The sequence below is a fragment of the Terrapene carolina genome, unplaced genomic scaffold (genome assembly GCF_002925995.2).
Source record: "Terrapene carolina triunguis isolate 2854851 unplaced genomic scaffold, T_m_triunguis-2.0 Scaffold68, whole genome shotgun sequence".
Lineage (NCBI taxonomy): Eukaryota > Metazoa > Chordata > Testudines > Emydidae > Terrapene > Terrapene triunguis.
Genome location: NW_020664419.1, coordinates 59,709,264 through 59,722,546, shown reverse-complemented (window position 1 = coordinate 59,722,546; position 13,283 = coordinate 59,709,264). Strand labels below are relative to the sequence as shown.

Here is a 13,283-nt window from a genome sequence, read left to right as displayed (position 1 = left end):
AATCAAACATGCTTTTAATCAAGGAGTGTTTCAGTCCAACTATCTGGACATTGACTTTACGTTTTTTTAAATCCAATTATTATTTAAAAGATTATCAGGAAGGAATAAAACTGATTAATTTATAGAATACCTAAAAAACAACAGATTATCAATGTTGCCAAAGTAAGCTTGGTTATAATATTTTCCTCTGGAAACATAATAAAGCAGAAATTAAAATACCTCTTTCTCTAGCTCATTTTCCTGATTCATTGTTTTAAAGTGCTTTTATATATTGGAGATATGCTAACTAAACTGGATGTAACTCAATCTCAGCCCACATGATTGTTTAAATAGACTCAACAGTTCTATTTGGCTAATATAGTCCATTAAAGGGATATTCTTCAATGGTTTCCACTAAACTCCTAATTGTATTATTAGAACTACTCTGTACCAATGTTCTTTGCTACCGTGTATATAGTGTTATTCTGCTTTGGATATTTTACAAATCAACGCACGGAATACAGTATTAAATTAGTTTAAATAGAATATTCCTTGTTTGCCCCTCCCTTGAGAAAGAAATAAAATAGTTCACATTCACAGCATTTTTATACAGGCAAGAATTTATATAACACATCAACTATTCAAGTATGTGCAATTTTCAATTAATCAAATAAGCAGACATCACAACTTAATCTAGTTAGCATTTAGTTTATACATTCAGTTAGTCTGGTTATACTTAAAGGAAAATAAAAGTTGGTCACTCTATGTACAGTGTAATTTATGCACAGACAAGTGTTAGTAGCTGCATTCTGGCCTTTTCAGGCAACATCTAAGTCTACATTAGCAATTAACAGAATGAGAGGGCTACAGGGGGAAAACAGTAAGATGGCCTACTTATATAAATTAGAGACGCAAATACCAACTACTGTAGCATACAGATAAAACATTGTACTGAAAGAAGTTAATGTGCTACTCTACATGGATTGCAAATGAACCAATATGCAAATAGCTACCCAGATTGTGTGCCAAGGGCCATTTGAAAGAGGACTGGATGAATTATGATAGAGTGATGCACCAATCAAGTGAAGGCATGAGACTGTTGTATGAAGGAGGAAAATTTAGCACTGTGCCAGGAGAGGCTGTCAATGTTTACCTTCTTCAAACAAATGAATCTCTGTAAGCTTAAAAGATTCAATCTTGCCTCTTGTATTTTAGGAAGATCCAAGAATAAATTTCTTTTACTCTTAGGGCTGAATCTTCGACTGTACCCTGTAAGTGCTGTGTGCAGGTGACGGGGCAAACTCACAAAGAAGGAATGACCATGGCCAGTTCTGTGCTTTCTCCAGCATAGCTTAGGACACTCTTTGGGTTGCTCTAAACAATGCAGGTATGTAATGAGCTCTCATGTGGATAGTGATCCTAGGAGTGTAGCATGCTCCAACCACACCTCTTCCTGACCCCACAGCATCACTGGCAAACCTGGGGATGGGATCCAGGAGTGGTGTAGAACCAGCCTTAGATTTCCCCATGACAGCAAATACACAACTGGCTGCTTACCGGCTACAACAGCTTTCCATCCCTTTTGTCCCACCCGAGGCCTTGATCTCATTTACAATTTACTGTAAAAGATTGTTTCTCTTTCTTTGGGTGGGAGGAGGAGGATAGGAATCAAAATGAATGTCCCCTTTCATGTCTTCACTGTACAACATGTAAATTTCCAAAACAGTAATACCTCTCCTACTTGAAACATGAGAATTCTTACTTTTTTTTTTTTTTTTTTAAACTCTGGATCTCACCACGCTCATTTGGAACTATTTGTATCTCCATCTTTCTATAAAATTTATAGGAAAGGCTTGGGACAGGAGGGATTGCATATTTTATCCTTGTACAGTCTCCTTTGTCCAGTTAATCAACTAACAATATTTTTAATTAAACAGTTTTTAAACTAGGAGATGGGGGAAAGCCGACTGCTGCAGAGGAGCATGTGGATCAGACAGAGACTTCTCTTAGAGGAGAGTCTATTGATAGAGATTCTCTAGGTTCTAGTCAGGAGCAGAGGATGGAAGAGGATAATGTAAGGGCCAGATCAGACGAGAAACATTCACATAAAGAATCGGACACATCAGAAAAGGGCAGACAAATAAACATTGACAAGTTTCTAAAGTGCTTGTATACAAATGCTAGAAGTCTAAATAATAAGATGGGTGAACGAGAGTGCCTCGTGATAAAGGAGGATATTGATATAATAGGTATCACAGAAACCTGGTGGACTGAGGACAATCAATGGGACACAATCATTCCCGGGTACAAAATATATCGGAAGGACAGAACAGGTCGTGCAGAGGGGGGAGTGGCACTATATGTGAAAGAAAATGTAGAATCAAATGAAGTAAAAATCTTAAGTGAATCCACATGTTCCATAGAATCTCTATAGATAGTAATTTCATGCTCTAATAAGAATATAACATTAGGGATCTATTATCGACCACCTGACCAGGACAGTGATAGTGATGATGAAATGCTAAGGGAAATTAGAGAGGCTATCAAAATTAAGAACTCAATAATAGTGGGGGATTTCAATTATCCCCATATTTACTGGGAACATGTCACCTCAGGACGAAATGCAGAGACAAAATCTCTCGATACTTTAAATGACTGCTTCTTGGAGCAGCTGATACGGGAACCTACAAGGGAAGAGGCAACTCTAGATTTAGTCCTGAGTGGAGCACAGGAGCTGGTCCAAGAGGTAACTATAACAGGACCACTTGGAAATAGTGACCATAATATAACAACATTTAACATCCCTGCGGTGGGAAGAACATCTCAACAGCCCAACACTGTGGCATTTAATTTCAAAAAGGGGAACTATGCAAAAATGAGGGGATTAGTTAAACAGAAATTAAAAGGTACAGTGACTAAAGTGAAATCCCTGAAAGCTGCATGGGCGCTTTTTAAAGACACCATAATAGAGGCCTAACTTAAATGTATACCCCAAATTAAGAAACACAGGAAAAGAACTAAAAAAGAGGCACCGTGGCTTAACAACCATGTAAAAGAAGCAGTAAGAGATAAAAAGACTTCCTTTAAAAAGTGGAAGTCAAATCCTAGCAAGGTAAATAGAAAGGAGCATAAACACTGCCAAATTAAGTGTAAAAATGTAATAAGAAAAGCCAAAGAGGAGTTTGAAGAACGGCTAGCCAAAAACTCAAAAGGTAATAAAATGTTTTTTAAGTACATCAGAAGCAGGAAGCCTGCTAAACAACCAGTGGGGCCCCTCGATGATCAAGATAGAAAAGGAGCGCTTAAAGACGATAAAGTCATTGCGGAGAAACTAAACGAATTCTTTGCTTCAGTCTTCACGGCTGAGGATGTTAGGGAGATTCCCAAACCTGAGCCGGCTTTTGCAGGTGACAAATCTGAGGAACTGTCACAGGTTGAAGTGTCACTAGAGGTGGTTTTGGAATTAATTGATAAACTTAACATTAACAAGTCACCAGGACCAGATGGCATTCACCCAAGAGTTCTGAAAGAACTCAAATGTGAAATTGCGAACTATTAACTAGGGTTTGTAACCTGTCCTTTAAATCGGCTTCTGTACCCAACGACTGGAAGATAGCTAATGTAACGCCAATATTTAAAAAGGGCTCTAGAGGTGATCCCGGCAATTACAGACCGGTAAGTCTAACATCAGTACCGGGCAAATCAGTTGAAACAATAGTAAAGAATAAAATTGTCAGACACATAGAAGAACATAAATTGTTGGGCAAAAGTCAACATGGTTTCTCTAAAGGGAAATCGTGTCTTACTAATCTATTAGAGTTCTTTGAAGGGGTCAACAAACATGTGGACAAGGAGGATCCAGTGGACATAGTGTACTTAGATTTCCAGAAAGCCTTTGACAAGGTCCCTCACCAAAGGCTCTTACATAAATTAAGTTGTCATGGGATAAAAGGGAAGGTCCTTTCATGGACTGAGAACTGGTTAAAAGACAGGGAACAAAGGGTAGGAATTAATGGTAAATTCTCAGAATGGAGAGTGGTGTTCCCCAAGGGTCAGTCCTAGGACCAATCCTATTCAACTTATTCATAAATGATCTGGAGAAAGGGGTAAAAAGTGAGGTGGCAAAGTTTGCAGATGATACTAAACTGCTCAGGATAGTTAAGACCAAAGCAGACTGTGAAGAACTTCAAAAAGATCTCACAAAACTAAGTGATTGGGCAACAAAATGGCAAATGAAATTTAATGTGGATAAATGTAAAGTAATGCACATTGAAAAAAATAACCCCAACTATACATACAATATGATGGGGGCTAATTTAGCTACAACAAATCAGGAAAAAGATCTTGGAGTCATCGTGGATAGTTCTCTGAAGATGTCCACGCAGTGTGCAGAGGCAGTGAAAAAAGCAAACAGGATGTTAGGAATCATTAAAAAGGGGATAGAGAATAAGACGGAGAATATATTATTGCCCTTATATAAATCGATGGTACGCCCACATCTTGAATACTGCGTACAGATGTGGTCTCCTCATCTCAAAAAAGATAAACTGGCACTAGAAAAGGTTCAGAGAAGGGCAACTAAAATGATTAGGGGTTTGGAAAGGGTCCCATATGAGGAGAGATTATGAGTGATGTGGAGAAAGTAGATAAGGAAAAAGTTATTTACTTATTCCCATAATACAAGAATTAGGGGTCACCAAATGAAATTAATAGGCAGCAGGTTTAAAACAAATAAAAAGAAGTTCTTCTTCACACAGCGCACAGTCAATTTGTTGAACTCCTTACCTGAGGAGGTTGTGAAGGCTAGGACTATAACAGTGATTAAAAGAGAACTGGATAAATTCATGGAGGTTAAGTCCATTAATGGCTATTAGCCACGATGGGTAAAGAATGGTGTCCCTAGAATGTTTGTCAGAGGGTGGAGATGGATGGCAGGAGAAAGATCACTTGATCATTACCTGTTAGATTCACTCCCTCTGGGGCATCTGGCATTGGCCACTGTCGGTAGACAGGATACTGGGCTAGATGGACCTTTGGTCTGACCCAGTATGGCCATTCTTATGTTCTTATGTATAAGGGGCTTCTAGATGGAATAAGTTAAATAGGTAGAAACCGGAGAAAAGGCATCGAGAAAATATATCTGGTCATGATCAGCAAAGCCCAGTTTGACAGAAGCGAGGAGCATGCTATCAGTTCTACACAGATTATCTGGTGGATGAAAAATAAAAACGGTTTGCATGATAAAAAAGGTAACTTCTCTACTTATTTAAATTATCGTAGTGCCTAGGAGCCCAAGTCATGGACCAGGCCCCCACTGTGTGAGGTGCAGTACAAACACAGCACAAAAAAAGACAGTCCCTTGCCAAAGAGCTTGCAAACTAGGTAGAAGACAGGAGATAACAGACGAATACAGACCAACCAACAGGAGAGTACAAGGAAACAAGACAATATTGGTCAGCATGGTAGGCTGTGGCAGCACAACAGCAGCCTCACCTAGCCATTTTCAAGTATAGGCATCACCATAGTGTAGCGTTTTAAGGAATGATTTGAACAAGAACAGTAAAATGGCTTTACACACGTTTACGGGGAGCACAACCCAAGCATATGGGGCAGGATGGGAGAAAGCACAAAAGTGCTTGTTTGAAAATTTAACAAGTGAGCTATGGAGGCTGGCATCATGGGCCAATCAGAGGTATGTATCAACAGTTTGGTAGTGAATGATAATAGATAGGGTGGGGATAGGCCATGAAGGGCCTTGAAAGTGCTGACAAGTAGCTTAGGTTTGATATGATACAGAAGAGGGTGCCAGTGGAGGGATGACATGATCAAAACAACAGGCTAGGAAAATATTTACAGCAACAAATGAAAATTCAAAATGCAGGAAAAAAAAAAAATCAATGAAGGTGAAATTCTCAACTGTTTTAATCCAAAATGAATTACATTCCCAACTCTTTCACCTTTCTCTGAGCTTAGCCTTTCTAAGGCTTCCCTCCTCAAAGAAAGTAGAATGCACCACAGCCCTGGTTGCCTGCTCCAAAGCCTGACTTTATCTGCTGCTCTGATAGACTAGGAGAGGAGAAGACGTGTGTCTGCTAAGTAAAGGGTGTTGTGGCCTTTCTGGCCATCTACATAAAGGCAGAAATAAGAGAGATTGTCCATTTACTATGTCCCTCCTAAAAGGTCCCTGGTAAGATAAGAGAAGTACACAATCCCCAACTCCTGAGGACACTAGAGTTTGAAGGAGGGAGAGAAGAATGAGAGTCTCTACTTGAAAAAGAGTCATATCTGGAATAGCAAGAGAACGGAAAGTTAGTATTGGATACAGTGACAGAGGTAGGGAAGGGGGAATCTGAACAACAGTGGTCTCCAACCTTTTTACGCACAAGATCACTTTTTGAATTTAAGTGCAACCCACGATCTAACCCGCCCCTTCCCTGAGGCGCCACCCTGCTTACTCCATCAACCCTCCCTCCGCTGCTCACTTTCCCCCATTCTCACCGGGTTGGAGTGCAGGAGGGGGTGTGGCTCTGGGAGGGAGTTTGGGTGCAGGAGGGGGCTCTAGGCTGGGGCAGAGTGCTGGGATGCAGGAAGGGGTATGGGGTGCTAGCTCCGAGAGAGGCCTCAGGGCAGGGCTGCCCAGAGGATTCAGGGGGCCCAGGGCAAAGCAATTTCGGGGGCCTCCTCCATAAAAAAAGTTGCAATACTATAGAATACTATATTCTTGGGGGGCCCCTGCAGGGCCCGGGGAAAATTGCCCCACTTGACCCCCACTCTGGGCAGCTCTGCCTCAGGGCTGGGACAGGGGTTTGGGGTGCAGGAGGGGGTTTGGGGTGTTGGCTCTGGGAGGAGGCTCAGGACTGGGGGTTGGGGTGCAGGCTCCAGGAGGGGGCTCAGGGCTAGGGTGCGGGCTCCCGCTGGGAGGCGCTTACCTTGGGTGGCAGTGCAGCAGTGCTAAGGCAGGCTCCCAGAAGCGGCCAGCACGTCCCTGCAGTGCCTGGGGCAGGGGAATGGCTCCGCACGCTGACCCTCTCTGCAGGCACCGCCCCCACAGCTCCCATTGGCCGCAGTTCCCCATTCCCAGCTAATGGGAGCTGCAGGGGCAATGCCTGCACACAGAAGCAGTGCGCAGAGATCCCCTGCCGTGCCGCCGCAGGGAGCCTGCCTTAGCCCCGCTGCGCGGTTTAACTTTTAGCAATTGCGATTGACTGTCAGAGGCTCCAGGATCCACCAGTCGATCGTGATCTACCAGCTGGTGACCACTGCTGTTCAGCATCTCACCACTCTAAGTTAGGCTTCAGCCCTTAATTTTGACTAGTGCCATTTTTTTTTTTACAATGAGGCAAATAGCTAAATAATATGTAACTATGTGAAGAAATAATTTTTACAGTCTTCAGGTACTGAGTAAAACATGTGGAAACAACTATTCCATAAGTACCTATGTATATTGCATAAAGACAGCATCAACATTTAGACAGAATAAATACATTACCTCACTTTTTGAGAAGGTTAAACATGGGAAGATATCTTCCTGATAGATTTTATCTAAGAAAGGGCATGTTCTGTCCATAGTCGGCTCATCCTTCCAGGATCTGAATTCATTATACAGAGATAAGTCAGCCTAACAAACAAACCCAGAAAGATACTTTTTAAACAAAAAAAGTTATAATCTAGTAACAAATTTTATGGATTACAGCAATTGTGCTACAACTGAACAGTTTATAATACCTGCATTTCAATCAAAAAGCATTAGAACCAATACCATTATTGCACATTATTCTAAAGCTCCAGCAGCTGCACACTAACCATACTTTTTTTTTTTAAAACCTCTACTTTGCCTAAGTATACAAAAATAAGCAATTTAAGTTGTATTGTTTCATGTATTTTGAACTTATTGCAGTATTAGAACACTGAAATATTAAAAAAGGAAACTGGCAAGTCACTGAAGTCTTGAAGTCAGGATACCCTTGGCAACACAAGAGCAACTGTTTAACTGGAAGAAGTTACTAATTCTTTTCCATTTGTGCATCTGTTACATCCTTTCAGTCTGTCCACTGCTTGTTTTCTGAATTTGAAAAGTTTTGTAAGGAGCCCAAACCTAAGTGATGTGTTAATATTGTATTTAAAAGCAAAGTAAATAAAAATACTTTTGTATATCTAAAGAATTTAATGTCAGAGTAGAATTCAGCCTCTCATTTTAAACTCGTTGCTATTCTTCATTTGAGGTCCTTCAAAGTTCAAAAACTCCATTCTCCCACTTTGCTAAGCATATCTCATGCTATAATTTCACAGGTACCACATAGCATTACTGGAGCATGGAGCCAAACCACATGAGATCATGTCAGTGGCTGATTTGTGGGAGGGGGACGGGGGGACAAGGTGCATGGGGAAAGCGTGAGGGGGAAATAATTGATCGGGTTTGGGGGAAAGGGTGGGAATTGGTGTAGTTTTTATTATTAATTCACTTCTTGATGGGACTGATGGAGCACATGCTTATGAGAGCTCTGAATGAGAAAGATAGTGTATTGATGAAGTGGGATTGGAATGGTATTTTATACACAGGCAGCAGCAGAGACAGAAAGGAGACAGAAGCAGAAGCGAAACAAAAAAATGCGATGTTGAGGATGGATCACCCACTTGTCCTACAAACCAGTCTTCCCTAACACACAGAATACCCTTCCTGAACTGATTCACAAGGCTACTACCTTCTCCTCACAATCCCCTTCAAGATCCACACATGCCTACAGAAAAATGAAATTAAAATAGATACACAGAGTTCCAATGAGGACCGATGATGTCCATCTACTTACTTCTCTTTGAAAAGAAAAAAAACCCTTTAGATTTGAAGTTATGAAGATGTCACTAGCTAGCCAAATTAACTTTGTGACCTTATTACCATTACCCTCATCCCCTTTCCCTCCTACTATTTGTTACACTCACTTGTGTCATCATATTAGACTGTAAACTCTTTGGGGCCAGAACCATGTCTTCCTATAGGTTGGTGTAGTGCCTACCTCCATAGGGCCCTTGCACACTACTGTCATAATATAAATGAAGATTTAGGGAATGGTCTTGGTTTTGTCTGTAAATTAATCCACAGTCAAAGGTCAAATGAGGAGGTCTGTGTGAGGGAAGCAGGAGGTAAAGAGTTGAACTGGTAGGTCAACAGCATGAAAGCTGAAGAGGATCGAGGATTGTGAGGTGAGGAAGGGTGAAAGCTATTTAAATAAGAGATGGGGAAGATGTGGCCATCTAGGATGGCAGATGACAGTTATGGACTGAGAAAAGAAAACAGAACCTCACTGACAAACTTGAAGGGGACTGAAAACAGGAACAGTTGGAAATAGAGAAAAAGAAAAGAAGCCCAGTGCTGGACTTTCTGGGCCACCTCACGATTAGGAACTGTGAAAGCGAAGAAGCTGTTTTAGTCAGATGGAGTGAGGAAGAGTTCAGAAACAATGAATAGGGTGGGTGTTCTAAAGGAAAGTAACATTCTACAAGCAGACACACCCAACTGAGAATTTAATTATGCTGATTTTATAGTATGCTTGTTAGAAAGTAAATATGATTTTTAAACCTCAATTTAAACCTTATTTTAAAATATTCTATGTAAATGAGGCACTGCAGAGGGAAAATAATTCACACTAGAACAATCCTGATTGACTAAACTCAAAAGATTAGTTTATGTATATTAATCTCTTGTATACTATTCTAGTCTATCCATTTGTTTCCTTGATCTTTAAGCGTTTTACCATTTCCTATAAACGATTAAAAAAAAAAACAAAAAAAACACAAAATTTAGGCAGGCCAATTTATTTTCCATTAGATCCACTTGACTTTCACCTAGATATAATCAAAGTCAGCTATCTCAATTAAACCAGGTTGTAAATACCCTTGTTGCTAATCCACCAATCTCATTGTGCAAATGAAACCCAATAAGTGTATTCTGTTCCCTAAAGAAACATTCCCCGGAGCCTCAATCAAAAGAAAAATTCTCAGGCATGAGAAAATGAATAGTTTATCAATACCTTAAAGAGTCACACACAGGGGGGGAAAAAAACCTTTTTAAAAAAAAAAAAAAAAAAAAGCATAATTTTTGTATGTGTTTACTCAAAATTTTAAAAATCTAACAGTCATTACATTGCATTTATTTTTTGTATTTTGCTCAGTTTCCCTCCTCATCCAATATTTAAAAGAAACCAGGTTGACTTGAAAAGCACTCATTATTGCTCCTGACTTGATCCTTTTTATTTGGCTTTCTGCTTTATACTTTTAGTGCCTTATTCGTTTCCTTTCTAGGTGCTGAATGTGTAACTCTCTTCTATCCCCACTCTTTCCCTCATCAGGTCAGCAGTGAATTATACTGGAACAAAATTTTAAAAGGGATCCAATCAATTTAAATTACACTTCTATTTGAATATTTTTTCCATTTTTACAAACAGCACCTAAGATTACGAATATATGAAAGATTAGAGAATTATATTACAGCCCTTTAAAAAAATACTGGTGCAATAACAGCATTTTGTATATAATTAGTTTCCTGATTTCCTCTATACAGTCCGTTTCCTTTGTGTTTGTTTCCCTTGCACAGCAACAGGGGAAAGAAAAACATTTTTAATGTAATTGCAAAACAATTAAAATGGGCAAGTAGATTAAGAAGCAGGTGTAGGAAACCATTTTCAACTTTTTTTTCTAGATTAACTAGATTTCAGAGTTATAGCTTGACTTTACCATCTGTAAATCTGACTGTTCCCAGTTCTATGACCAATAGTGCAGAAAGGCCTGAAATTAACCAAGTCTTGTACATTTTCCAAATGTATAACAAAAAAGCTGACAGTCTTAAAAACTCTTGCAGAAAATACCAGAGGTAACTATCTTTCTAAATATTTGAAATATTTAGAATCTTCTCCCCAAAGAAAGCATTTAAAGGTAAACAGGAAGATTCAGAAATTCACCAGCTATTGATATGGAACTCCAAGATGAAACAGAAGTTAACAGAAAAATCTCTGAAAGCAATCAGTGCTACACGAAGATTTTACAAACACATGCATAACCATACACAATTTTATAGGGAATGAAAATAAAATTGTTTTTAATTCAGTAAACATTAATGAACATCCCTAGCCAAAAAGAACACAATCTTTGAACTGTTACCTCTTTGCAGTCTTTCACAATTGGCTGCACTGTGGTGAGGTCTTGATGACTGCCTCCCATAGCACTACTTGTACTTTTGTTTCTTGCATGTCCTTTTTTAAATGGAGCTTTTCCACTAGACTGAAGCTCCTTAGTTGGTGATGTTGGTGAAGTGGACAGTACTAGTGTTTTTAAAGCTGCTACTTCAGCCTGAAGGACATCAATCTTGAAAATGAGAAAATACAATTAAGTACTTGCCACCTAGGCACACATTATGGCATGATATAAATGTTAATTGGCAATACTGTTAGATACTTTTCAAATATGGATACTGAATGTAATTGTCTTGATTTGCCTAAAGAACAGCAATATGTACACCTTTAGAGCACCATATGCAGTAGCACTGCTGTTTTGCTGTGTCCACTGCCAACTATTCAACATTATGCTGGAAAAATCCAATGCCAAGCCCAAAAGCATTTATCGACAGTATATGTAGATGGCACAGAACAATTCAGTAATTAGCAGCATAGGTTTACACAAGTGAGAATCCTCTTTACATTTTTCACCCATGAACAATTCTGGATTTAAACACTATAATAAAATGCACAGAAAATAAGTTTGAAAAAAAACCTCACCTTTCCCTGTGCTTCTTTTAATTGTTTTTCTGCAGTAGCTTGTTTGACATTAGCTTCTCTCACCATTTTGTGTGCTTCCTATAAAACAAATGTTTTTGTAGTGTACATGTTTCACATAAAATAGCCACCCCACAAAACCCAGGGGAAAAAAAACCCTTTAAAAATAAATGACATAATACCCCATTTCTTCATGAAGGTTACAAATAAAAAGAGTAAGATTTGTGATGTCTCTTGGAATTGAAATAAAATAGTTATTAACTCAAAATATCTACAAACCTATTACTTCTGTAATGGCAAAACAAAGGGGATCAGTGGGCCCCTATATCATTGGCCCTGATCACAGACACTGGGCAACTGACATCCCTAGCAGCCAACCCCTAGCACTGTACCTGACAGGACCTCCAAACTCCAATCAAGCTCTGGTGGCTGCCAACTGAAGACCCCCTTCCTCTCTTGAGAAAGAGAACCAGCAACAAGACAAGTAACATGGGCACACTTTCATACTCAAAGTAGCCTGCTTCTGCTCTCCTGTTTGCCAGCAGAACCAACCTCAATAATCTTAATTTGTGCATGAAGAAGGCTCATTGAATGAATATATGAAGTCTAATACTGAACAGTAAAAATAAATTAAACAGGAAAATAGGCAATGTAAAAACCAAACAAAAATATATTAGGCTAGTGATTAATAAATTACATTTTAAAAATTTAAATACTAACGTGTTAAAAACAATCCAGGTAAGGAAGCAAGATTCTGCTAATAAAGGGAAACAGAAGAGAGCTAAGGGGTTAAGGTTAAAAAAAAACAAAACAAAAAACCCCACATCCTTCTCCTCTACTCCTCCCATCGTTTTGTCTGTATGATACCTCTATTTAAGCCTTAATTCAGCAACTTATTGCACATGGGTAAACTGCTGTGACCGACTGGTGTCAAGGGAAATCAACACAAAGGATTTAGACTATAAATTATTTGGGACACGGACCTAGCTTATATCTGTAGAGCGCCTAGCACATTTTTGGATGCTATATAAATAAAAGAAAAAATAATAAATCATTAAAGCAAGAATGACTTAGCTCCCCTTGGCTTACATGAGAGTTCTAGATTATGGGTTTATAAGATTACCTTAAATCACAACAGATACATGCAGGAATAAGAACACACACATTTATACAATCTGTACAGGTACATTTAACATTGACCATGCAGTTTCCAAGCAGGGATGCATCTCACAAAACAAAGTGTGTCATATTATTACAATTTAAGTATTTGGGATGTAAAACACACACCCAACTATACAAAATAAATCCTGGATCCTGCACTGGGATATGCTAAGGCAGGGGTCGACAACCTTTCAGAAGTGGTGTGCCGAGTCTTCATTTATTCACTCTACTTTAAGGTTTCGCGTGCCGGTAATACATTTTAACGTTTTTAGAAGGTCTCTTTCTATAAGTCTATATTATATAACTAAACTATTGTATGTAAAGTAAACAAGGTTTTCAAAATGTTTAAGAAGCGTCATTTAAAATTAAATTAAAATGCTG

The 13,283-nt window shown here is 39.1% G+C and overlaps 1 protein-coding gene across 3 annotated transcripts in view; it reads right to left on the bottom strand.

The window, feature by feature from the left end:
• Nucleotides 1–13,283, bottom strand: part of RAB3IP (RAB3A interacting protein) — a 54,297-nt gene that overhangs the window by 9,357 nt on the left and 31,657 nt on the right. For 2 of the 3 annotated variants that reach the window (XM_026648796.2, XM_026648797.2), the window contains 3 exons: nt 11,745–11,822; nt 11,131–11,334; nt 7,469–7,597 (listed from right to left, as the gene is read on the bottom strand). In XM_026648796.2, the coding sequence (XP_026504581.1) occupies nt 7,469–7,597; nt 11,131–11,334; nt 11,745–11,822 (411 nt within the window). Of the gene's footprint in view, nt 1–7,468; nt 7,598–11,130; nt 11,335–11,744; nt 11,823–12,461; nt 12,489–13,283 lie in introns of those variants that run through there. The other variant, XM_026648799.1, reaches the window with a different exon arrangement.